This window comes from Stegostoma tigrinum, chromosome 4, assembly GCF_030684315.1.
Source record: "Stegostoma tigrinum isolate sSteTig4 chromosome 4, sSteTig4.hap1, whole genome shotgun sequence".
Taxonomy (NCBI): Eukaryota; Metazoa; Chordata; class Chondrichthyes; order Orectolobiformes; family Stegostomatidae; genus Stegostoma; species Stegostoma tigrinum.
In genome coordinates, this window is record NC_081357.1 from 122,127,965 (window position 1) to 122,155,375 (window position 27,411).

A 27,411-nucleotide genomic window follows, 5' to 3' on the forward strand; every position below is an offset into this window, starting at 1 on the left:
GGGCAAGCTCTGTTATCTGCCCAGCACTATCGTTTGGACTATCTGCTCTTGGCTGGAGAATGACTTGAACTGGGACAGTTATATCCCGTGGTTGTGGCACATATCAACATAAACAAAATAGAAATAGAAAAGAAGCTCTGTTTAGGCAGTACGAAAAGTTAGGTGCTTGTCAACCTTTTGGCCAGTCAGCGTTAGCAAGTTCTCGGTTTATGTCCATAAAATTTGCCTTTCACGGGTATAAAACAAGAACTTGCAAACGCTGACTGGGCAAAAGCATGACTGACAAGTGGGAGGCCTCCAAAAGTATGATAGCAAGTGTTCAGAGGCATTATGTTCCTATTAGAGTGAAAGGTAAGGCTGATAATTTTAGGGAACAATAGTAGAATAAAGATATTGAGGTTCTAGTCGAGAATAAAAAATATTAGGTATAGACAGCTGGTTTCAACTGAATCTCTGCAAAAGTATAAAGAGTGTAGTGACATTCTTAAGAAGAAAATCAGGAAGAGTGGTAAGGGCGTGGAATGCCCTGCCTGCCAGTGTAGTTAACTCAGCCACATTAGGGGCATTTAAACAGTCCTTGGGTAAGCATATGGATAATGATGGGATAGTGTAGGGGGAGGGGCTTAGATTAGTTCACAGGTCGGCGCAACATCGAGGGCCAAAGGGCCTGTTCTGTGCAGTATTGTTCTATGTTCTATGTTCTAAATTGTAAAGCAGAACCTCAAAAGTTAACAACGTCTAGATTATTACCTGAGCCACATGCAAATCGGCATAGGGTAAATAAGATTAGAGAAATTGATGTGTGGTCTGGTGTGAGAGAAGTGGGCTTCATTTTGAGGAAAATTGGCACTAGTACAAGGGTATATGGTCTGTGTATCATTGGAACAATGCACAGAAACTGCTGTTCTCGCAAGCCATATACCAAGGAAGTTGAGGGGGATTTAAACTCAACAATGTGGGTGAAGGATCAAGCTGCAAATCTAGGGATAGAGTTGAGGCAGCAGAAGAAAGCAGCAATATGAGAAATGAAAGTCAGTGAATAGCAGGAAGGGATAGAGAGAAAAATAATTATAAGGAAACCCCAACAGTCAAGACAAAAGGCTCTGTATCTTAATGTGTAGTATTCATAACAAGGTAAATTAAGTGATTGTGCATAATGAAGTAAATAATTATGATCTGACATTACAGGGACATGAGTACAGGTTGGCAAGGATTGAGTCCTGAATGTTGAGGAGAATCTGACATTAAACAAAAATATGAAGCAGTAAAAGTTGAAGGATAGCACTGATAATCAAAGATGGTATTGGTACAATAATTCAGGAAGATCTCAATTCAGGAGATCAGAATTTAGAATCAGCTTGGGTGAAGATGAGAAATATTAGGGGAAAGAAGTCATTTAAAAAAGTTAACAATAGTAACTACAATATAAGACAAAGTATACAAGAAGAATTATTGCGCTCTTCTAATAATGCTAATGCAATAATTATGGGTAATTTTAATCTACAGATAAACTGGAAAATCAAATTGACAATAAAAGCCTGAATGAAGAAAATTCACAGAATGCTGTTGAGATAATTTGTTAGAGCAGCATGTCTGAAACCATCCAGAAAGCAGGTTAAACTAGACTTGGTACTTTCTAATGAGGCAGAATTAATGAACGACCTCGGACTAAAGGGACCTCTAGGCAGCAGTAATCATGAATGACTGAAATTTATATGCAGCTAGAAATGTTGGGTCTAGGCTAATATAGTAAATAAGGGCAACTGCGCGGTTGTGAAAGTTCAGGCTGAAATGAACTAGGACGCTAAGCTAGAAGATAAATCATTAGAGAAGAGGTGACAGACATTTCAGCAGACATTTCAAGATCAGAATCAGTGTATTCCTACCTTAAAGAAAATTTACAAGGGGACAATGCGTGATTTGTGTTATCTAAAGGAGTAACAGGAATTATCAAGCTTAAGCAAAAAGCATATAATTCTGTAAAGATGCATCCAGGACAGTTGATTATAAAATGTAAAAAACAATAGAGAATGACTAAAAGGCAAATCATGAGAAATAAATTAGCACTTGAGAGAAAGCTTGCTAGAAACATAAAAACAAGTACCAAACCATTTTACAGATACTTAAAATTGAAAAGGATAATTAAAATGTGATTTGATCAAATAGAACTTGAGAACGAGGAATTAGGAGCAGATAACAAGAAAAGGATGGATGAAATGAACAAATATTTCACTTTTGTCTTCACTAATGAGGGCAAAAAAAATCAATCAATGGCTATAAATCATGAGATGGAAAGAAGAGAAGAATTTGATGAAATTATAACAATTAGGAAAGCAGTGCTGGGCAAACTGATGGAGCTGCAGACTGACAAACCCCAGGATCCTGCTGGACTTCACCCTAATGTCTTAAAAGAAATGGCTAATAAGGTAGAACATGTATCAGTGTTAATTTTCCAAAATTCTTTAAATTATGGACAGGGTCTATCATCCTGGAACACAGCAAAAATAAGGAGACAGGCAAAAGGAAACTATAGGCCAGTCAGCTTTTCCTCTGTCTTGTGGAAAGTGTTAAAACTAAGCATTAAAGAGCTTATAGTTGGGCCCTTGGAAAAGTTCAAAGTAATTAAGAAGAGTCATTATGGATTCGTGTACAGAAAGTAATATTTAAACAATTGAATAGATCGTTTTTCAAGGAGTAACATGCACTATGGATGGGTGGGGGGGGGGTGCATGTTAATATTCTATACATGGATTTCCTGAATGCATTTCCCATGATGTCACATAAAAGAGTGCTGAACAAAGTAGAAGCACACAATGTAATGGCTAACTTACTAGCATGGGTACAAGAATGACTGGCTGTAGGAAATGGAGAGTATGCATGAATAGGATATTTTTCTGATTGGCAGGAGTGTAGTCCCATAGGTGTCTTTGCTGAGGCTTTGGTTATTACTATATGTACATATCAATAACTTAGATGAGGGGAGTGAAAGCATCATAGTTAAATAAGCAACATAAGTGGTCAAAAATCTAGTCGATGGGAAAATGTGAGAAGGTGTGAAATTGTTTGTGTTGGCCACAAGAATGAATAGACAGAGTATTAAGAGAACAACTGTAGAATTTGAGGAGTAGAGTGATCCAGGTGCTCTAATGTCTAAGTTCCAAAATGTTAATTTCCAGATATAGGTCCACTTTCTCTATCGCTGACGTTTGGTAGTGGCAGTGTGAACTTTCTACAAGATGCACTGCAGAAATTCACCAAAGCTCCTGAAACACCACCTTCCAAATCCACAACCCCTTCCATCCAGAAGGGCAAGGGCAGCAGTTACATGAGGATTCACTTCCAGGTCACTTACCGTCCTGGCTTGGAAATATGTTGCTGCTCCTTCAAAACCACTGAGTCAAAATCCTGGAATTCCCTCCCTAAGGACATTATGGCTCTTACCTAGAGCCTATGGAACTGCAGCAGTTCAAGAAGGCAGCTCAAGGGAAATTAGAGATAGGCAATAAATGTTGATGCAGCCAGTGACACCCATATCCCATGAATGGATGAAAACTAAAGCAAGTAATAAAAAAAACTAATGGGATGCTATCCTTTATTACAACAGGAAGTGAACAGAAAAGTCAGGGTGTTATACGTCAGCTATAAGAAGCACTGGTGGGAGCACATCTCGAATACCATTTGTATGTTTTGGTCCCCTTATTTAAGAAAGAATGTAAATGCATTGGAAGCTGTTCAGAGGAAGTTTACTAGATTGATACCTGGGACGAGTGGTTTGCCTCATGAGGATCGGTTGGACAGATGTTGAGAGTGATAAATGAACTAAGTGAAGAATAAAAGATGCTGAAAGATTATGACAAGGTGGGCATGAAAATTATATATTGAATTTTCCCAGGCCCCAGCAACATGGGCAATGGTGAGTCAGTTGGGAAATATACTGAGAACAGAGAGTGAAATTATCAACATCAAGAAAAAAAAATCTGATATTCCACAATGATTTTAACAGTTGGATGAGAATCTTGCTTATGAGCGATGAGAGGCCTGTTTGACTGCATTGATACCTCGTCACTACCTAATTTCACCTCAATTATAGCCTGCTTGCTACTTTCCAAGACAGTACACAGAGAAACTAGATGGCTCTGCAGCACCATGGAGATGTGGCACATAATTATTGAAGTAAACAGCATAAAATTAGGCAAGAAAAGATGGCAGGGCTCATGGAGGGAAACTCTTCATGAAACTCCCCAAAATAGTCATTTTGCTGACTTTTGACAAAACCCTCAGACACGTCTTCCTTTCTCGCCCAGACCACAACCCCACATCTGAACATCATCAAGCCATTGTTGCCAGGACTGTCACTGACCTCATTACCTTGAGAGATCTTCCCCCTCCCCCACTGCCTCCAATATTGTAGTCTCCCAACCCCAACAGCCTGCTTCTACTTTCTTCCCAACATCCAGCCAGACTGCCCCAGTAGGCCCATAATATCAGCCTGCTCCTTCCCCATCAAGCTCATTTCCCCCTACCTCAGCTCCATCCTCTCTCCTCTTGTCCACACCATACCCACCTACATCCAAGATTCCTCTGATGCCCACCACCATATTGACAATTTCTAGTTCCCTGGTGCTAACTACCTCCTGTTCACCATGGATGTCCAATCCCTCTATATCTCCATTTCCCAGCAGGATGGTCTGAGAGCTCTTGGCATCTTCCTTGACCAGAGGCCTGATCACTCCCCATCCACCACCACTGTCCTCTGCTTAGCTGAACTTGTTCTCTCACTGAATAATTTCTTCTTTAATTCATCTCACTTTTGCCAAGTTAAGAAGTGGCTATACGTACTCGCATGCATCCCAGTTATGCCTGACTTTTTATGGAGGTGTTTGGAAAAATCCTTGTTCCAGTCCTAAACTGGCACCCTCCAAAAACTGTTTTGATACTTTAATGACTGTTTCAGTGCTGTTTCATGCTGCTGTCCAGACTGTGAAAAGTTTGTTCATTTTGTCTCCAATTTCCACCTCTCTATAACTTTCACATCGTTCATTTCTGACACTTCACTTCCTTTCCTTGATCTCTCCGTCTCCATTTCGGGGATTAAACTGTCCACTGCCATCCACTAAAAAAAAAATAACTGACCCCCATAGTTACCTTCACTGCAGCTCTTCACACCCAAATCCGACAAATCCTCAACCGCACCTGAACTATCAGCCGTACTCCAGCCCTTGCCCCTTCCCATCACTCACAACAGTGTGGTTGGGTCCCCTTTGTCCTCTCTTTTCATCCTACCAGCCTCTGCACTCTCTGTCACTTCAGACAACTCTACCACCTAACACATTTTCCCCTCGCTGCCCCTGTCTACATTTCACAGGGATTGTTCCCTCTGGGACACTCCAGTCCATTCTGCAACCACCAACACTACACCCCTTCCCACTGCGCCTTCCCAGGCAACCACAGAAGATTCAACACCTGCCTGTTCACCTCCTCCCTGCTCACCATCAAAGGGCCTAAACAGTCTTTCCAGGTGAAGCAGCATTTCACCTGTACCTCCTCCAATCTTGTGTATTGTATTCACTGCACCCAATGTGGCCTACTCTACCCTGGAGAGACCAAACACAAACTGGGTGACCGGTTTGCAGAACACCTCCAGTCTGTGCACAAGCATGACCTTGACCTTCTCGTAGCCAGTAATTTTAACAGAGCATCCTACTCACATGTCCCCGTGTCTATCCTCAGCATGCTGCAATCTTCCAGTGAATCACAGAGCAAACTGGAGGAGCAACATCTCACCTTCAAACCAGGCAGCTTACAACCTGATGGGCTCAATACTGAGTTCAACACCTTCAAATTGTGACCCCATTCCTTCCCTTACTTCCAGCTTTGCTTGTTACATTCTCTGTCACCCTCTCTCCCCTTCCCCAGTGGGGAACAGTGGGAATGTTTTCCCCAGTCTGGCTGTTAAACACACCATTGGTGTGCCATTCACACATTCCAAACACTTAACCTGAACAATCAACATCCTCTCTCCTGCAGCACTCCAACTCCCCCACTGTTGCACAAATACTGCCCCCTCCGCACCTCACCTCAGCTTTGATGAAGAGTCATCTAGACTCGAAACACTAGCTTGCTTTCTCTCCATGGATGCTGCCTGACTTGCTGTGATCTCCAGCATTTCTTGTTTTCAATATTTCCTCTTGTGGGTGACCCTAGAACTAGGGCGCCACTGTCTTAAAAATAAGGGACTGCACTCTTAGGAAGGAGATACAGGGAACACTTTTGTCTTAACACAAGTTACCATGATGGCCTAGTGGTATTATCGCTTCACTGTTAATCCAGAGACCCAAATAACGTTCTGGGGACCAGGATTTGAATCCTGCTACGGTAGATGGTGGAATTTGAATTCAAAACATATCTGGAATTAAGAGTCTGATGATGACCATGAATCCAATGCTGATTGTCGGAAAAACCCATCTAGTTCACGAATGCCGTTTAGGGAAGGAAACTGCCATCCTTACCTGGTCTAGCCTACATGTAGACTCCAGGACCACAGCAATGAGGTTGGCTTTTAACTACCCTGAGGGCAGTTAGGAATGGGCAACAACGCCCTCATCCCGTGAATAAATAAGGAAGAAAAAGTTGTGAGACTTTGGAATTCAGCTCAGAAGGAAGTGAAGGTGGGATCATTGCACACTTTTGAGGCTGTAAGAGATAGACATTTGTGAGGCAATGGAATCAAAGGTTATCAGGATTAGATGAGAATATGGATTCAGAACACAATCAGATCAGCCATGGTTTTATTAAAAGGGTCTACGCCTGTTCCTTATTTGAATGTTTGTATGCACTTACTGAACTCCTTGTGACGCTGCATTTAGGCCATTGGACTGGATCCTTAACAGTTACTTCCACACTATGTGCCCAAATGCCTTGAAGTCTCCTTTGCCCCACGAATATATAAGACCATTCTTCCATCCACATCACACGCCAACCTCTCGGTGCAGCAGTTGAAATGCTTGGAGCTTCTTCTGTCCCATCTCAATCTTTCTGGGAATAGATTCACTTCCTGCACAACCCTCAGCACTTTTTCCAGCCACTACATGGCTCTCTTTTAAGAGCTACACTATAGGTTTAACTGGTGGCAGGAAATTACAGCTCTGTAACTCCAGTTCATGTGTACAGTTAATGAACTATCTGGCAATTACTGGTTGAACACAGAAACTATTAGATAGACAAAGTGCAAGGTTGCTATGCTGAGCCAACTTTTAACACCTATTTAATTTAAGCCCTATAATTCCCCTTTTATCTCCTAGATTTCCTCCCTATCTCTCCTGAAAATGCTGTCTTGCTGGAATGTATCTCCATGAGCAGTCATCCTGTGCACTCACTGATGGCTGATGTACATTTTAGAATTCCATAGTTGAAGATTATCTGAACTTTGCAAGCAATTACGTTAATAAATTAACAGATTGAACATTTTATAGTTACTCTGTAGTTAACTGATGATATTTTTGCACAGCATAGATTTTATCCTCAGCAAAGGATATCCTCAGCCAGCACTTATTGGTAAGAAGATGGTATGGAATAAATTATCTCAAAGACAATTCAGTGAACTTCTACAGCAAAGCAAGAAATGATAGCGTAGAATCATAGAACTTTTACATTACAGTTTACAGTGTGAAAGGAGACCATTCAGCCCATCATGTCCCTACCAGCTTCTGAAAGACCTAACCAGCTTGTCCCATTCTCCAGTTCTAATTCCATAGTCCTCTAATTTTATCATTTTCAAATAAATATCCAGTTTTCTTTTGAAATTTCCTATGGAATCCACCTCCACCACTCTCCCAGGCAGCATATTCCAAATTCGAACAATTATCTGAGTGGAGAAGTTTCTCCTCACCTTATCCCAAGTTCTCTTGCTGACTATCTCGAAATTGTGACCCCTAGTTAATGACATAACAGCTACAGAAAGCAGAGTATCCTTCTTTTCCCTGACAAAATTGTTCATCTTTTTGAACACCTCAACAAGTTCACCTCTTAATCTTCTGTGCTCCAGAGATTAGTATCCATTGATTACACCTCTAGAAAGCTGCTTAAGTACGTTAAAATGTGACTATACTTAAAAGTGTACAGTTGTTCAGAAGGTGATTTGGAAGATGCTGAGGTTTTGTGATGTGCTGCATAAAAGCAAGTCTTTTATCAATACACAAATAACATCTTTCTATTTCCATAGCAACACTTGTCAAACTGTAACAATATTCACACAGCTAATCTTTAGGTTGAGCCACTGTCAAACAGTTTTAGCTTCAACATCAAAACAGTGTTTTGATATTTGGTTACAATACTCATATTCCAGAACACTTCAACCAATAAAAATAAAGGAAAAAGAACTGAACATCAAATGTTTTCTTGGGCTCTTTTTTGATATCCACTTAGATTGTTTGATCGCAGAATACTCCTGAAATCTGAGCTGACAACAGGGTGTCAAGTTAAGAGAAAGGTGCAAAGCTCTCTCCAGGAGTTCACCTCATGTCACTTCAGCAACACAGTTGCTGCATTGCAGCTGTAGACAACACAACAATTTTCCTTAGTAGTGTCTTTGAAAATATCATCCTGAAATATATGACAATCATAGTAAAAATGGAGCATAAATATTCAACTTCCATCATTTTATACTGTTTGTGGATGAGAAAATAACTGTTAAAAATGTCAAATGTATGACCTAAAATAATGATGAATAACTAGGTTTTACCGAGTTCAGGAAATCATCAGTGAATAAGGTTCAATCTGAACTGAAACTAATGCTGTTCTAAAAGGCCATGAAAAGTCAGGTCTGTAAGTCCAGTTGATTCACACCTGCCCAGAAGTTATACTTTGAGATGAAAGGTGTCTGTTGAGTATACAGCTTGGAAAAAAAGTAGTGAGCAGACCTAGTGATATACAAATGAACTTTTATCAACAGATGCTCCGATCAGCAGAAGAGTGAGAAGGAAAATAGATTTGTGAATACTCAGTCTTCCCTCTCTTAGTCACAGGGATCAGAGCTGTGAAAAAAAACAACTTGGAAGAATTACTATTCACCAGGACATCAAGGTTATCTTCAAGCTTCACCACTCCTGAGGAAACAATGCAACAACTAGAACTCTGATTCCACTCTTGCAACTCAAGAAATCTAAAATAAATGCTAAGCTTCAACTGCCTTTATTGTCCTGTCTGTGAGAACACCTCTTCCCCTGCCTTTTTACAATGTTACTAGATGTATTTCTGTGTGTGCTTCATGTGAGATCTTCTTACTTTTCTCATGTTTGCCAGGTAATAAACACCATTCTCTTTCATTCAAACGAAACCTTAGAATTTCCTCTTTTTTTGTGATTTGGTTAACTAAGTTTAATTGAAATGGGATAGCTACATTGCAAAAAATAAATAAATAATGCTTTTATTTTTATGATCAACTCAGGAGGAATGGCTAAGAAATGGCAAGCTAATCATTTGCCCTTATCTGGTTGAAACAAATGAGGTATCTGCTTTTTCTCTGGACATCTTTTAAAATTGAATAAAAACCAAAAGAACTGCGGGTGCTGAAATGAGGAACAAGGTTGCTTGAAAAGCTCAGCAGGTCTGGCAACATTTGTGGAGAAGAAAACAGAGTTAATGTTCCCGAAACGTTAATTCTGTTTTCTCCTCCACAGATGTTGCCAGACCTGCTGAGCTTTTCCAGCAACTTTAGAACATAGAACATAGAACATAGAAAAGTACAGCACAGTACAGGCCCTTCGGCCCACGATGTTGTGCCGTGGAATAATCCTAATTCAAAAGTAAAATAACCTAACCTACATTCCCCTCAATTCACTGCTGTCCATGTGCATGTCCAGCAGTCACTTAAATGTCACTAATGACTCCGCTTCCACGACTACCACTGCTAAACTATTCCATGCGCTCACAACTCTCTGGGTGAAGAACCTCCCTCTGATGTCTCCTCTATACCTTTCTCCTAACACCTTAAAACTATGACCCCTCGTGGCAGTCAATCCTGCCCTGGGGAAAAGTCTCTGGCTATCGACTCTATCCATGCCTCTCATTACCTTGTACACCTTGATCAGGTCACCTCTCTTCCTCCTTCTCTCCAAAGAGAAAAGTCCGAGCTCAGTCAACCTCTCCTCGTAAGACAAGCCTTCCAGTCCAGGCAGCGTCCTGGTAAACCTCCTTTGCACCCTCTCCAAAGCCTCCACATCTTTCCTATAATAGGACGACCAGAACTGGACACAATATTCCAAGTGTGGTCTCACCAGGGTTTTGTAGAGCTGCAGCATAACCTCGCGGCTCTTAAACTCGATCCCCCTGTTAATGAAAGCCAAAACACCATATGCTTTCTTAACAACCTTATCCACCTGGGTGGCAACTTTGAGGGAGCTATGCACTTGAACACCAAGATCCCGCTGTTCCTCCACACTGCCGAGAATCCTGCCTTTAATCCTATATTCAGCATTTAACTTCGACCTTTCAAAATGCATCACTTCGCATTTATCCAGGTTGAACTCCATCTGCCATTTCTCAGCCCAACTCTGCATTCTGTCAATGAACTTTGTTCTTGATGTTTTAAAATTGGACTGGCAATGCTCAGAGATTTGTATTCCCTCGGCTCAGAGACTCCAAAGAGAGCAGTATCTGTAATATAACAACCCATAAAACACTTCATAGGCGTGCTTGATTCAATGGCACATTAAGTCATTCTATGTGAAGCAAATCAGAGCACCTGTGGTGTTCCCTTCAAATCTATTAGACAAATCATTCCTTCATTTAAAAGCAATTGCTATTTTTCATGCATATCAATACTTCACCATAACAGCTTTATGTCACTGTTAATACTGAAGAACATAAATACAAGCAGAAAATATAAAACTTGTTGGATCTCAATTGGAATATTGTGTACAACTATGGGCACCACAGTGTAGGAAAGATGTGAATGCTCTGGACAATGTGTTGAAGTGATTGACAAGAATGGTTCCAGAGTTGAGAAACTTCAGTAATGAGGATAGATTGAAGAGGTTTGGACTGTTCGCTATGGAGAGAAGAAGGCTAAGAGGAGCAGAACCATTCTGAGGAAAGGTCCCTGGACCCGAAACGTTAGCTCTGTTTTCTCCATCACAGATGCTGGCAGACCTTCTGAGCTGTTCCAGCAACTTTGTTTTTATTCCTGATTTATAGCATCCGCAGTTCTTTCAGTTTTTATTAAGGCTAAGAGGAGATTTGATGACGATTTTCAAAATCATGGAATGGGTTAATTGGGAAGATAAGGCGAGGTGGCACGGTGGCTCGGTGGTTAGCACTGCTGCTTCACAGCACCAGGGACCCGGGTTCAATTTCACCCTCAGGCGACTATCTGCGTGGAGTTTCTCCCCATGTCTGCATGGGTTTCCTCCCACAGTCCAAAGATGTGTGGGCTAGGTGGGTTGGCCATGCTAATTACCCCAGTATGTTAAGAGATATGTAGACTAGGGAGATGGGTCTAGATGGTGTGCTCTGAGGGGTTGGTGTGGACTTTTTGGGCTGAAGGGCCTTTTTCCACCCTATAGGGATTCTATGATCTATAAGCTGTTCCAACATACGGAAGGAACAAAAATAAGTGGTGTGCTAAAAAGGCAAGACTGAAATGAGAAAAGAGCTTTGTCACACAGAAAGTTGCAAGGGACTGGAATGTTCTGTCTGGAAATGATTTGGATGCAGCTTCAATGGAAGGCACACAAGGGAATTGGGGAAATTGTAGGAGATTGGCATTAGGTAATGATGCTCATTTGAAGATGGGCCAAATGGCTGCAACAATTCTGTCATTTCAATATTTTTTTCTAAAACAGGTCATGAAATCTGCAGAAAGATTCATAAGCAAAAGAAAATAAAAATTTCTTTACCATCAAACTCAACGAAAATAATGAGGTCATCATTTTTTAAGAAGCTTCTACGCTGAAGTTGCTTGTGTGATATGAAAGCTGACCAACCCCAGGAAGTGCTCCGAAAGCAATCACAAGTAGGATCATACTTTCCGGTGAGCTGAGGCCTGTCCCAGAAGAAAGTGTCATTTCTATCTGTAATTAAATTCATACAGAAGCAAATTATTTCCAAACCACTTTAAACATTACAAATGATACCAAAGTCCTGAGTATAGAAATCTATAATCAAAATAGCAAACATCAGATAACTTCATGATGTGGTAGTTTTTGCTTGAGGCATTCACTGGGTTTTCCGCAATTCAAACAAATTAAAAATAAATAAAGCATTAGATTGGGAAGACACTGGAATCTTACACCAATGTTGCTTATACAACAGCGAAGAACAAAATGACAGGTGGATTCACACCTGATTTTGCTGATCTTTTCTTCACAACCTCCCTGTGAATGTAATTAGTGAGGTTTCTCTTGTAATGAAAATGGTAGCATTGACTATCATGCAGATAATATTTTTATTCATTTCAGCATCATCAACAGGGTGGGACAACATATTATTTAAATGCCACTGAAAGTATACCATTACCTTGTCAACAAAATAATCAGTTTTCCTCAGCAAATTACGAAGGATTCTTTGATCAATGTGCAATCTGCATTATTTTTCTTCATCCATCAGTTCACAAACATTTGGAAGATTTCTCTAGGACCATACGGCTTTATGATCATAAGAATTTTAGGGAATAGCAAAAGACCGTTAAATCCACGGGTTAACTGGTCAACTTGGGAACAAACATCAGACATTTCTGATAATCATACAGCCAACAATTGAATGACCTTTGAGTTCACACTGCTTTTGAACAGCCATAGAGTCATAAAGCTGCACAGCATAGAAACAGACCTTTCGGTCCAACTGGTCCATGCCAACCAGGTATCCTAAATTAACCTAGTCCCGTTTGTCAGTATTTGGCCAATATCCCTCTAAACCCTTCCTATTCATGTACCCATCCAGATGCCTTTAAATATTGTAATTGTACCAGCCTCCATCACTTCCTCTGGTGGCTCATTCCGCACATGCACCACCCTCTGCATGAAAAATCCTGGATGAAGAATTGCATTTGGCTCATCAGTATTTTACTGAACATTTGTGATTGGTGCAGAGCCTTTCACCAAGGCAGTGAAGCCTGAAAATACTAAGCCTTAAAAGGTCTGATGTTCCAGCGCTGATTGATGTAAACAGAATGCCAAAGCATAGAACAATCAGGAGTGCTGGGAGCAGAAGAATGGTGCAGTGCCATGCCTCCTCAATACATCTTTATGATTTTGCTGAAGCCATTTCAATGCTGTTCTGACCTGTGAGTCCAATGAAAGGAGTTCCGGCACAGATATCCAGGAAAGATGAGAACTTACTGGGGAGGAAACAACACATTCAAGACCTTCAGAGACGAAAGGGAAATCAGAGATGCAGCGGTATTTTGGAAGGGGACAGTAATCAAAAGTGCCCTGTAGTGGAGGTCGATGTTTTGAAAGAGAAAGGGACAAGACCTGAAGAGAGTGTAGGAGCAAATTACAGTAGAAGCTGGAATCTGTACTGAAAACAAAAAATGATGGGGTTCGCTGTGGGTCAGACAGCATGTGAAGAGTCTAGATGACACTTCACCAGAGCTGACATGAAGTGTGAAGAGGGCAGCATTAACGCAAAAGTGTGGAAATGGAGTACTAGGGAGAAAGGATGTTGATAGCGTAGATTAAGTGATTGGAAAGCGAGAATGGCAGAACAATGGTGGGAACGAAAACAAACTTGCTGGAAAAGCTCAGCAGGTCTAGCAGCATCTGTGAAGAAAAAATCAGAGTTAATGTTTCAGGTCCAGACCAGTCACCAGACCCAAAACGTTAACCCTGATTTTCTCTTCACAGATGTTGCCAGATCTGATGATCTTTTCCAGAACCTTTGTTTTTGTTCCCGATTTACAGCATCCACAAATCTTTTGTTTTTTTTATTTAAAACAACGGTGTGCCTAACTGCCAGACTGGAAACAACAGACAGTCTCACTGGGGCTGGGGGAGGGGAAGGAGGACATCATGACAGAGAATGTAACAAGTGAAGCTAAAAGAAAGGGCAGAAATCGGAGTAAGTTCATAATTTGAAGGTGTTGAGTTTAATACTAAAGACAGCAATTTGAAGAGTACACCACATTATTTAACGTGCTGTCCAGAAGGAGAGGTTGGGTGATCAGCAGCTTGGTGTGAATTGACTTGTGGGAGCAGGAGGTGGGTTGTATGGATATAGGAGTTCCAATTGGGCATTAGGGAACAGGGGAAGTAAACTAGAGAAGGATCTGAGCTCAGGACTATGGCAAGAAGCAACGCAGGTTTCTGTATTTTGCTGGTTTGTTGAGATTCTCTCTTCTCTATTTAACATTGAACAACTATTCTCACACATTTAGCACAAAATATATTGGACTGTTTGCTGAAAAAGGATCCTATTTACCGAGAAGAAAAGATTATTAAGCCCAAATGTCCCAACGCTGCAGCATTGTACTGGAATTTCTTTGGAGATATGTAGTTGTATTTTCTCACCTGTTGTTACATAGCTTCCGTTTGTAGTGAAACTTCTACTAGATGACATTCTAAGTTTGGCATCAGGATCTTGGTCCATAATAGTGACAACAGCTTGCCTGTTCCCAGCTGGCCACTCAAGGATGCCATCGTTTTCACCACTGCACAGATGGAAAAACATCCCCGTATAGTTTTCATAACGTGAGTGCGGATGCAAGATGACGCCATAGCAATAACCCTCACTGCTGTAAAACCGTGGACTTAATAAAGTTGCGTTAAGTCTCTTGTCTTGAAGAATGGCAGAGAAGTTCTTTATTTGCCAGACGCCTTTGGGGCAGCGGGTCTCAGTAAAACTGATGTCATCCAGGAAAATTCCACCTGTAGAATTTGTGGGATCACCAACTATACCTTGAAAGAGATATCGAAACTTGGCCTTTGCATGAAACGTCACATGGGCAATGTTCCAAGAATGGCTGCCATCGGCTAAAGGAAAGCAAACAACATTGTTCAGTGAAAAAATTTAGATATTTTCTATAAACTCAAAATGTTTTTGTACATACCGTGATAGTCCTAACTGCAAATTAAAAGTGTAATAAAACTGATGCCATGAACTTCCATGCAATTCGTAGCTTTGAGTGAGGGAAATATTCATAGAAGACATTATGTGGATGAATTTGAATAAAGTAAATTAATTTGTAATTAGAAGGCTTTGTGATTCTTGAACTTTCCCAAACAGTATTTCATATTTTCATTTTATTAGTCATCACTAAACTCAGTGCATTCATCCATATGATGGCTCAAAACAACGATTAGATCTGTGTTTCCTGACCATTCGGACTCAGTACTGTTTCACACACTGCAATGATCCAAAAATAGCCTTCCATTCTTTAACCAGCTACACATTCAGCCCACAGTTTCAGGCATCTGATTCTTACCAAATATCAGCAGAGTATCATCTGTGGTGAGTTTGATGGAGGGAATTTTCACTTGTATCATCCTGAACTCACCTCATTAACTATCTAGGATTTGCAAATGGCACCCTTTCATCCTATGGTTCCACTTCTTAGTATCATAGAATCCCTACAACGTGAAAACAGGCCATTCAGCCCAACAAGTCCACACCGACTCTCCAAAGAGCATCCCACCCAGACCCATCCCTCTACCCTTTCCCTGTAACCCTGCATTTCCCATCGAATCTACACATCCCTGAACACCACGGGCAATTTAGCATGGCCAATCCACCTAGCCTGCACATCTTTGGACTGTGGGAGGAAACCAAAGCACCCAGAGGAAACCCACACTGACACAGGGAGAATGTGCAAACTCCACACAGACAGCTGTCCAGGGGTGGAATTGAACCCAGGTCACTGGTGCTGTGAGGCTGCAGTGCTAACCACTGAGCCACCATGCTGCCCTTAGCCATACTTGCCACTACCAGGATATCCAAGAATCCCTGGCGCTGATGGCAACTTTGAAAGGCTGTTATGTACTTGGTCAAGTGCTGGCTTTCCATATGTGCCTTGCAGGATCCATGACATATAGCCTAGCGTCATAAAGCTGCATAGCATGGAAACAGACCCTTGGTCCAACACGTCCATGCCTAGCAGATATCCTAAATTAATTTATTCCCATTTGCGCCAGCATTTGGCCCATATTACTTTAAACCCTTCCTATTCATGTACCCATTCAGATGCCATTTAAATGTTATAATTGTACCAGCCTCCACCACTTCCTCTGGCAGTTCATTCCATACATACCCTCTCCGTGAAAAAGTTGCCCCTTATGCCCCTTTTAACTCTTTCCTCTCTCACCTTAAACCTATGCCCTTCAGTTTTGGACTCCCCAACCCTGGGGAAATGACCTTGGCTACTCACCCTATCAAAGCCCCTCATGATTTTATAAACCTCTATCAGGTCACCCCTCAACGTCTGACACTCCAGAGAAAATAGCCCCAGCCTATTCAGCCTCTCCCTATAGCTGAAACCCTCCAACCCTGGCAAAATTCTTGTAAATTTTTTCTGAACTCTTTCAAGCTTCACAACATAAGAAGTGGCTTGTGTGGAGGGGAGGGGAAGCCAATTTCAGTGAAGGGTGTCTGTCAGATCTGGGTGCCAAAGGACAATGGAATGAATGTCTGTGAATGTCAGGCATTCAAATGGGAATCTGAGGTACACACTAAGAAAGGAATGAGACCAAGCTCCAAACTGAATCGACTGGATAATTTCTGTACAAGAGAATGGTGGGAAAGTACAATGCTTTGAGTGACTAATATTGTCTTTCAGAATAAACTGTGTCACATGAAGTCCTGGAGGTAGACAAAATGAAGACATCTTCGCCAATCTTCATCAAACATGACTATCTGAACAGCAATCTGATCGCACACAGCTACAATATCTACACCAAACAGTCATTAGCAAACAGTTCTTGAAGCTGTTCATTCAAAGCAGAAACGGTGTTCTCATATCAAAGTCAACTATGCTGCCTACTTAGATAGACTTGACTGAAGAAATGTATTCTGGCCTTCCCACACAAAGTGCAGAGTGAAGTGGAATACACTTCGAGAAACTATTAACAAAATTGTACTTTTAATGTGTGCATTGTCAGAGCAGAAAAATGTTGACAGGTTCAAAGCTAACATCGCTACAGTGAAACATGTCATTCAAGCCAAACATCTGGACTCATTAATTACAAGAGATAAGGGCATCGGGGTGGCTCACAGTGCAGGGGACCTGGGTTTGATTCCACCTTTAGGTGACTGTGTGGAGTTTGCACATTCTTCCCATAATTTCATGGGTTTGATTCAGGTGCTTCAGTCGCACAGTCCAAAGATGTGTAGGTTAGGCAGGTTTGGCCATGCTAGGTTACCTATATTAGTATGCAGGGATGTGTAGGCTAGATGGATTAACTGTGGGAAATGCAGGATTACAGGTGGATCTTGTTGGGATGCTCTTTGGAGGGTTGGTGTGGACTCAATGGGCTAATTGGCCTGCTTCCACGCTGTAGGGATTCTATGATTCAGGCCAAAACATTCATAATGCACCAAAAACTACTCATTTTAAAGAACAACAGACTTTGAGATGGTGCCTCAATGAATTCTGGTCATAAGTTTAAATGGCAGATAAGGGGAAACTGACAGTCACTATGGAGATAGGGACCTGGAGGTGGACAGGGAGCAGAGGATGGATGTCCTTATCTTCCAGGACAGTCAGAGGAGGCCTTAACACCAAACACTGCCAGCCCTGCTCTGAGGTTACCATCTCGGTCAATGTGGTCACAGGCATTTAATGGAACTCCCACAAGTGTAAAAAGAAAGGTCAATTACCTTCTCTGCTCCACTGGGGGAGTCTTCTCTCTGCTACCTCACACTTGCTCTATCTCTGCTACTGCAGATACCTCTCACCAAGGCTCACATTCTATCTTTCTCTCTACTGCATACAGCACCTTCCCTCATTCGCTCTTAACACCCAATCCCTCCACACCTCCAACCCTACCAGCCTTCTGCACGGCTTACTCACTCACTCAAGACACCTCACCACACTTTTTCCGCCTGCACCAGCACTAGCAGCTGTCTCACCCTCTTCCATATCAATCAAGCCCTCCCTTTCTCTAATGCCAGGATGAAAACAGACCAACATTAGGGCAGGAAGAGCCAAGGCATTCAATCATTGGTTAGGGGTGGGGTGCCTGTATCCTGAGCAGCCAAATGGACTGATATTAGAGACATATTTTTGATTTGCTGTGCTAGGCACCTCCCCATTTAAGAGAGGACTAACCCACTTAGACTTTGAAACTTGGCCATCTTCCAGAAGCACACACAGTGAGCTTGATGAATGACTGCTGATAACTATGGCAAGCTGCCTTGCTTTGGGTCTGTGCTAAACAACGAGGAAATACAAAAGTTCTGTGAGCCTGTCAGCTGATATGTTAGATGTGTGAGCTCCAAGAGAACTGTTTGCCAGGGGCTGCTAACACATAAAATCAGCAAGCTGATGGGCTGAAGTTACCTAAGCTCCAGCCATTGGCTTGCACTAGCTTGAACCAGATCAGCTCTGATGATAACATAAGATGCAAGTCTTTATTTGGAGGAAGAATACTGAGGTAACCCTAATGGTGTCCATGGTGTGAGTCTATAGTAGAAAGACATTGGTTGGCCACATGAGCTAAGAATCAACAAGGACAAGGCACCACAGTTCGGGAAGATAAGGAGAAAGGACAAAAATGAAGGATTTCAGCATGCCAACAGTGCAAGTTCTGGACCACAACATGGACCCCACACTTGGAAGTGTGGAGAGGACCCAGAGATCTAGGAGAAAACAGCTGGCCAATATAAAATTCTATACTCAGGTATTAGCTTCTATTTTTGTTGACTGTTCAGGGAACATCACTGGAAAACTTGCGGGTATGCAGTTGAATTTTAGACTTTGTATGAATTGTATGCCAGCTGTTAACCAGTTCTTAACCAAAAGAACTGTGTGAATTGTATGATAACAAGGTGTAGAGCTGGATGAACACAGCAAGCCAAGCAGCATCGGAGGAGCAGGAAGACTGACATTTTGGGCCTAAATGAAGAAGGGTCTAGGCCCGAAACGTCAGCTTTCTTGCTCCTCTGATGCTGCTTGGCCTGTTGTGTTCATTCAGCTCTACACATTGTTAGCTCAGATTCACCAGCATCTGTAGTTCCTACTATCTCTGAAACTATGTGTGAATTGTATGTCTAGTTTTAACTAGACTAATAAAGTTGGTGGCTAGTTGATACAGATTTGGTTGTTTTCCTCTCTGTGATGAGCCGATAATTGTTGTCGAGGGTGGTAACCAAGCAACACAGCAAATGAGCAGCCCTGAAATGTAGTCTAATTCAATGCACGAGCTGCGTACCTGAGCCTCCACACAAACTGCAAAGAGAGGCACTGATGTGTTCTGAAGTGTAGCGTTGAAGTGCTGTAAATGCACTGTAAACATGCTATAATGAAGAAGGGAGGCTGGCATGTGTTGGACTCCAGTGCCCATAGATAGAGGGTGCATAGAGCCGCCACAGCCAGCAGAAAGTGTCCTGAGACCTTTGTGCCATGAGGTCAGGAAATCACACGACACCAGGTTATAGTCCAACAGGTTTATTTGAAATCACAAGCTTTCGAAGCGCTGCTCCTTCTTCAGGTGAAGTGATGAAGGAGTGGTGTTCTGAAGGCTTCAGATTTCGATAAATCTCCATGTTACCCATAGAATCCCTTCAATGCGGAAACAGACCATTTGACCCAATGAGTTCACACTGACCCTCTGAAGACCACCTCACCCAGACTCATCCCCCAACCCTATCCCTGTAACCCTGCATTTCCCATGGCTAACACACCTAACCAACGTATCCCTGGACACTACAGAGTAATTTAGCACTGCCAATCTACCTAACCTGCACACCTTTGGACTGTAGGAAGAAGCTGGAGCATCTGGAGTAAACCCACACAGCCACGGGGAGAGTGAGCAAACTCCACATACACATTTGCCTGATGCTGGAATCAAACTTGGGTCTCTGGCACTGTGAAACATCAGTGCCAAACACAGAGCCACTGTGCTACCCCGTGTTGGACTATAACCTGGTGTCTGGTGACTTCTGACCTTGTTCACCCCAGTCCAACGCCAGCACCTCCACATCATTGGTGCCATGAGATTATGGTAGAGATCTAGTAAGTTGGAGTCATCCAGTACTCACCCTAACTTTCAAGTCAGGAATTCATCACAACTAGTTTCTATCTGTCGGGTGGTAAAATGGGACCATGCAAATAATTGCGGCGAGATAAGGGTGCAATGAGGGTGATATTGAGTAATAATCCCTGTTCATAGGCCCTTCACCACTCACTATTCAGAATCATCATAGAACCCCCTACAATGCAGGTCATTCAGCCCATTGAGTCCACACCAAACCGCTGAAGGGCATCCCACCCAGACTCAGTACTCACTACCCTATCACCCTAAATTTCCTCATGGTTAATCCACTTAACCTGCATTACACTGGACACCACAGGGCAATTTTCCATGGCCAACCCACCCAGCCTGCACACCTTTAGACTACAGGAAGAAATTAAAGCACCCAGAGGAAATCCATGCAGACACAAGGAGAATGTACAAACTCCATACAGATAGTTGCCCGAGAGTGGGATTGAACCCTAGACCCTGGCACGTTGAGGTGGCAGTGCTAACCACTGAGCCACTTCTCCAAAGCTCCTCTAGCTGTGCAGGATTCTGTGAGATAAGTCACTTTTCATAATATTCAAAGATTCATACCTTCAAAGGTCTCAATTTTAACCAGTTTTCGAACAGTTCCAGTTCCATCATCCAACTTCATCCATATAACAAGCTTATCCTTTGGACTCCCTGTCATTTTATAGAAGAACTGGAGGCATTGCTCGGTCCTCTTGGGGTAAAGGATTCGGGATTCCAAAACAGCAGTTTGATCAGTCAGTCCTGTTTGCGTATCAAAGTACATAAAGAATCCAGAATCTAAAACAGGAAGGATTAGTTAGCGAGAGAAGAAAATTGAATCGTTCTTCAACATTATATTAATGGGGCTTTACATCTGAGAAAAGTTAAGATGTAACAATTGTCAGTGATAAGGTTGGGGGGAGGTTAAGTTTCACATTTCTACATCTGGCACAATCATCAAGAGGAAACACCCAACAGAATCAAAATGTTTTAAATAAAGAAAACGCATTCCTTGCAGAAAATCTGAAGATTGTGCTGAAGATCTGATGACTCTTTAGGAGTCCCTCATAATGAGATGGAATGCTAGCCACAGATCACAGGCCAAGGCAAGAGCCGAGCTTCTAGCGTGAAGAGGCTGTTGCACTGCAGCTACCATGGTCCTGGATGACCAGGACAGTCTCCTGTCATCTACAAATCAGAATATTTTGTAATAATCAACATATTTGTACAACAACCACTATTTATATTTATGCAGCACTTTTAACACAATAAAATGTTCTAAACATTTCACAGGGTTGTTATAAAATAAAATTTGACACTGAGCCACATTTGGAGATATCTCGAATCATTCAATCCCAACAGTGTTGAAGCAGACCATTCAGCCCACGTGGATCCCCTCGAGAGCATCCCACCCAGACCCAGACCCAGCTCCAACCCCGCATTGTCAATGACCAATCCACCTAACCAGCTCATTTTTGGACTGTGGTAGAAAGCCAGAGCACCCGCAGGCAGACACATGGAGAACATGCAAACTCCACACAGCCAGTCTCCCAAAGCTGGGATTGAATCCCGGGTGCTGCTGCTGTGAGGCAGCATCGTTGACCACTGAGCCACCATGCCAACCCTTACCTGACCTGATAACCAGGTGAGACCTGTTCCACGCTGCTGGGCGACAGTGTTGGAGAAAGATGTATGGTCAAACCTATCAAAGATTGCAGACTCATCAGGAATAATGTGGAAGAAAAACATGATTTTGTCACAGGATGTCATTTTATTTACTTTGAGAAGGGGTGTGTTATGTATTATAACAGAGGCGGAATCCTGATTTGAGTAATTCAAATATGAGTATACAGAAAAGATACAGTGGAACAAAACTTATTTCGGTCAAAAGAAATGAAAAATTACAGCAAAGTCATGTTTCAGTAATTGGATCATAGATTGCAAGAGAAAAATGTGCAAATTGACTGCACTAAATGGACCACATAGAGAGATCAGGAGGTAATGTTCTATAATAATAAGCTGTTAAAGAAAGTTAGGGAAGCAGTTGCAGATATTTACTTCTTGAGGATAAAGATGGGGTATATGTTCACTCAAGTGACAAATATCAGAAGAGAAAGGACAGGACGATGGACAAAAATGCGGAAGGGACCGTGCCCAACTCTGAACAAAAGTGAATGCAAGTAAATGTCTTTGAGTGCATGAAATCTTCAAGCTGTAAGGATTGTGACTTATTATTTTAAGTTTTTTAAAAATCTGTAGACTGAAATGAGAAACAGCTGCTTTAGTGAGAAGGGTTTCAGAGACAGTAGGAACTGCAGGTACTGGAGAATCTTTCTGATGAAGGGTCCAGACCCAAAACATCAGCTTTCCTGCTCCTATGATGTTGTTTGGCCTGCTGCATTCATCCAGATCTACACCTTGTTATCTCTGCTTTAGTTAGAAAGAGTGTTTAAGATGGTGTTTGCAGTTTTGAAAAGTAAGGAACATGATGCATATAGCAGGCATCATAAACAACTAAACAACCCATAATTGGAGTACAATTGCAGATAATTTGGCGTCAATGGGGTGTACAGATGCACGTTTTGATTTGGCCACAGGAAGTTGATTGAATTATGGACCAATGCCAAATCCTTTATCACCTGCCAACAGCTGCGGGCTGGGCTGGGCTGAGAATGCGTTAGAGAGAGAAAGAAGTGTTCAGTTCTTCTGGGAGCAGTCTCTTTATTTTCTACAGTCAAAACTCAATGCAGATACAAAGAAAACCAGTTTCTCTTTCCTGCAACAGATGTTTTTAAGTTGTGGCTTTTTGTTAACGTGTCAGAGACTTTTTTATAAGGGAACCGGTTACCGTGTGTCCCTTACCATTGAGTGGAAAACAACTGAAGGAATGTCCTGGCCAGGTGTAAAGTCTTAAAGATGACCTCAACAACAGAACCTCAGACAAAAAAATTACTGAATCGTTTCCTCCTCTGCCCGTGACCCATTTTCCCTCTGACTGTCTCTCCGTCTGTATGTAAGAGGGAGTTTTTAATGGGATTAGAATTTAACTAGGAGTACTATATGCTGACACTTTATAACTGTTTACCTGTGGCCAAAGTCTAATTACCTATAATTAATTGTGACTCTTGTTCAATGTGGAAACCTGCTCCACGCTTTCTAGCAATCTGAGTCTGAAAGTCAAGTAACTCTGCGTACTGTGTCAAACCTTTAACTTTTGAGATGTCTTCAGGAATAGTGGGGCCTGATTTCCAGCAAGTTACCCCAATGAGTTTTAACAGGGCACTTCACAGAAAAAATTCTTAAGCCAACAGGTGTCAATCCTCCCAGCTCAGTCTCCGAACGCTAACGAGAAATGACCAGATAAAATGTTAATATGCTAACACAATGTTCAAAATGTCATGAAATGCTTTTGATTTTCATCATTGCGCAAAGTTTTTCATCATTAAATTAGGTACTTTAATTCATCTCTCTTTGCATCAGATAATAGTCATTTAAAATGAGGCAACATTGTATTCCGCATTGTTGCCAAAAAAAATTGTCAACACTTGTTATCAGTACCTTGTCATTTGTACTTGGAAAATAAGTCTAAGTCAGCCAAGATAGCAGATATCATCCAAAAAATAATTGTATTGTTTTATCAGCTTGAAGATCTGTGATTGGGTCTTCTTTTGCACTTTGAATCAACGTATGACTTCGCAACATTCAAGTTTTATTTTTGTGATAAGGGTATTCTGTAAAATAATCATTCTAATCTAAATCCAGTTCTTATATCAGTTCTTGAAATAAAACGCAATAATGCTTTATCAACATGCTCATTTTTAAATCCAAAGGTCTCAAGTTCAACTTTGACTTCAGGAATTGAGCACAAGATCTAAGACCACATTTCAGTTTAATACAGAATAAACTTTGTATTTCCAGTGATGCTATCTTTCAGATGAAGCACTGGATATCATATGAGTTCTTTGATGTACTTACAATGTCTGTTGTCACTGTTCAAAATACTAACAAAGGTTGCCTCTGTGGTGTGACCAATATTTAACCCTCAGATAACAAGGACCAATCCAGATAATCGGATCACTTATACCATTGTTTTGCATGCATTGATTGCTAAAATTGTGTGCAAACAACAGCAACACAGTTCAAGTGCAATTGACTGTAAAACGCTTTAGAATGTGCTGAGAATGCATAAATTACTCCGTAAATTCAAAGTCTTTTTTCCCTGGATAGGCCTGAGTTCCAGAATTCATATCTAATTGAAATTGACCAGGTTACCTGAGTAAGGGAAAATATCTCCAACTGTCCATTACATATAGTGAAATTAAAAACAATCATTTTGCAGATAACTAGGTCTGGAGCAGGATGAACACAGCAGGCCAAGCAGCATCAGAGGAGCAGAAAAGCTGACGTTTCGGGCCTAGACCCTTCTTCATTTCCTGAAGAAGGGTCTAGGCCCGAAACGTCAGCCTTCCTGCTCTTCTGATGCTGCTTGGCCTGCTGTGTTCCTCAAGCTCCACAACTTGTTATCTCAGATTCTCCAGCATCTGCGGTTCCTGCTATCTGTGAAACAATTATTTTGCACTTGCTTATGATTTTACTATGGTGGACTGTAGATCCTAACATTCGAGGCAATATGATAGCTGGAAAAATACAATGCCAGTAAAGTAAAAGCTCTTTTAAGATTGCTGTTATTGGGTGGAATTTTATTGCAGTACTGACTTTTCCAATGCAGGACTGGAAATGAGCTGGGCATCAGCTCAGAAACAGGATGGCAAGCCACACACAATCACTAGGGTACCAGAAAATGAGGTGTGCACAACTGAGGAGCCTGGTCAACAGTGAGGCAGGAACCAGTCAGAGTAGAAATTGAGTTGCCTTGTGTTTGGGACACTGGGGATCATGCAGGTTCTACTAGCAGCTGGTAGGATATTTATTTCATATTGCCTCCTCATTTGGCTGATTGTGGAGTACAGTGTGGCATAAGCTGCTGGCGTTTGCACAGACTATAGGGGTGTAAGCATGTGTAACACTGACACGTGCTCTATCCTGTATCTAACTCTTTAAAGAGTTTAAACCTTTTTTTTTACCTTTTTAAACCTCTTTTAAAAAGCTGTCTAAAGGACTGATGGGTTCCATAAATTTATATTGGAAAACTGAAGGTGAACAGAAACAGAGCACCAGGAACTGGAAAGGTCTACAGGAATCAATAAGACAACACTGGAAAAATCAGTCCAGAAAGAAGACTGCAGGAGGCTATCCTTATTTTTTTCATGTAGAGTAAAGGGCTAATGTTCAATTCTGTAAATAGCCAGCCTGTAACAGTAGTGACATAAGAGATCACTTGGCAAAAGAATCTGGAGAGACATGATTCTGTGTGCAGCCTCCAGTAGTGTAAATAGTTAGAAGAATGTTAAATAATGAAGTTATCTTGAAAACAGCCCAGGCTCAGCAGTTTCTCGAAAACTTGCTAAAGACCCAACCTCTCCCAGGACACGCCTCATGACACTAGGAAGCCTCAAATGCCACCAAAGGTATTGGAACAAATGTTCAAGGACGGACGGCTGGTCAATGCTCAGAGACTAACCATGAGACCCTGGCAATAATGTCTCAAGAAGTTTAATGATCTCACATGCAAGGCAAATCGCATTGAATGAATCCTCACTTCACAGTTCAGACTCAACAGGCCACCAGCTTCTCACACTGCTCGGCTACAACACCCAAGTAAAACAACTAAAAGCACTCACCATTTAACATTTAAAGGCTTGTTTTCTTCCACACACACTTTCCAATGATGCCCACCTCATGCCTACTTCTTGCCGCCTGAATGTACCTCTATCTCTACTTTCAAGGGAGGAGAATTTGAAGGCCCAAGACGCAAATGTATGGAAATAAAGTAGTCGCCACCAGGGGCAGGAACAGAAATTATGGGCCCCAGTACTTCTCCTAGCCTGAGCCTCAGGCCCTCTCCTCCCAACTCAAACACAGACGTGCTATCCATGCCTGATAATAGCAGCCCCAACCCCAACCAGAGAACAACAGGTTTGCCAGAGACCAAGGTCCCAGTTAGTGGACCCTGATTTACAGCCCGCCACAGACACCCATTACAGTTCAATAGTAGGATTCCAAAGTCATCCATAAAGCTGAAGGGGAAAATTGGAAAATGTTTGCTTGATGCCAAGATTTCCAGTTTTACATTCTCATTGTATGTTCCATGAGAACTCCCAAAAGATGTTGGTGTGTTCACTGAGCTGGGAGGTTTGATAGCAGACATTTCATCCCTTTATTGGGTGACATCCTCAGTGTTGTGGAGCCTCCTGTGAAGCGCTGTTGTCTTGTCTGGTTTGAATTTATATATGGTTCAGTTTTTGCTGCTTGTAGGTGCCAGTTCCAGTTGTGCATTGTAATGGTCGGTATATCGGGTCTAATTCCATGTGTTTGTCCGCGGATGAATGCCAAGCATCCAAGTATTCCCTGGCTGTCCTCTGTTTCGTTTGTCCTATGATAGTAGCGTAGTTCCAGTTGAAAGTGCGGTTTTTTTCGTCTGTGTGTATTGAAACCAAGGATATCTGGTCGTGTCCTTTAGTTGTTAGTTGTTGTCTGTGGATGCGGGTTGCTAGTTGCCTGCCTGTTTGTCTCACATAGTGTTTTGTGCAGTCTCCATGTGGTATCTTGTAAACCACTTTTGTCTTGTCCATAGTATGTACTGGTCTTTAACTGTGGTCAGTTGCTGTCAGTTTGTGCGCTGTCATGATTCCTAGCAGTCTGAGTATTCTGGCTGTCAGTTCGGAAGTGTTTTTTTAAATTAGTTCAACAGTTATTGTTTTGGATTTTGGTGTGTCCTGGTTGTGTTGTCTATTGGCTAGGCATCTGTGGTTGAAGCTGTGGGGGTACCCATTCCTGGTAAAGACCTTGTAGAGGTGTTCTTTTCTTCCTTCTGCGGACTGGGTATGCTGCAGTGCGTGGCGGCCTTTTTGAACAGGACAAGCCAAACAGAAGACAACCAGGGAATTCTTGGAGGCTTGGCTTTCATCCACAGATTCCATCAACAAATACATGGAATTAGACCCAATATACTGGCCATTACAATGCACAAACAGAACCGGCACTAAGCGGAAGCAACAAAAACTGAACCATATATAAATTCAAACCAGCACAAGGCAACAGCGCTTCACAGGAGGCTCCACAGCACTGAGGATGTCACCCTGTAAGGGGATGAAATGTCTGCTATCAAACGTCC

General features: G+C 41.9%; 1 protein-coding gene across 1 annotated transcript in view; it reads right to left on the bottom strand.

Moving 5' to 3' along the window:
* LOC125452946 (meprin A subunit alpha-like) overlaps nt 1–27,411 on the bottom strand; it is a 41,188-nt gene that overhangs the window by 7,583 nt on the left and 6,194 nt on the right. Inside the window, exons 10-12 of the mRNA XM_048531948.2 lie at nt 20,760–20,975; nt 14,505–14,966; nt 11,895–12,068 (exon numbers count right to left, since the gene is read on the bottom strand). Of these exons, the coding sequence (XP_048387905.2) occupies nt 11,895–12,068; nt 14,505–14,966; nt 20,760–20,975 (852 nt within the window). The remainder of the gene's footprint in view (nt 1–11,894; nt 12,069–14,504; nt 14,967–20,759; nt 20,976–27,411) is intronic.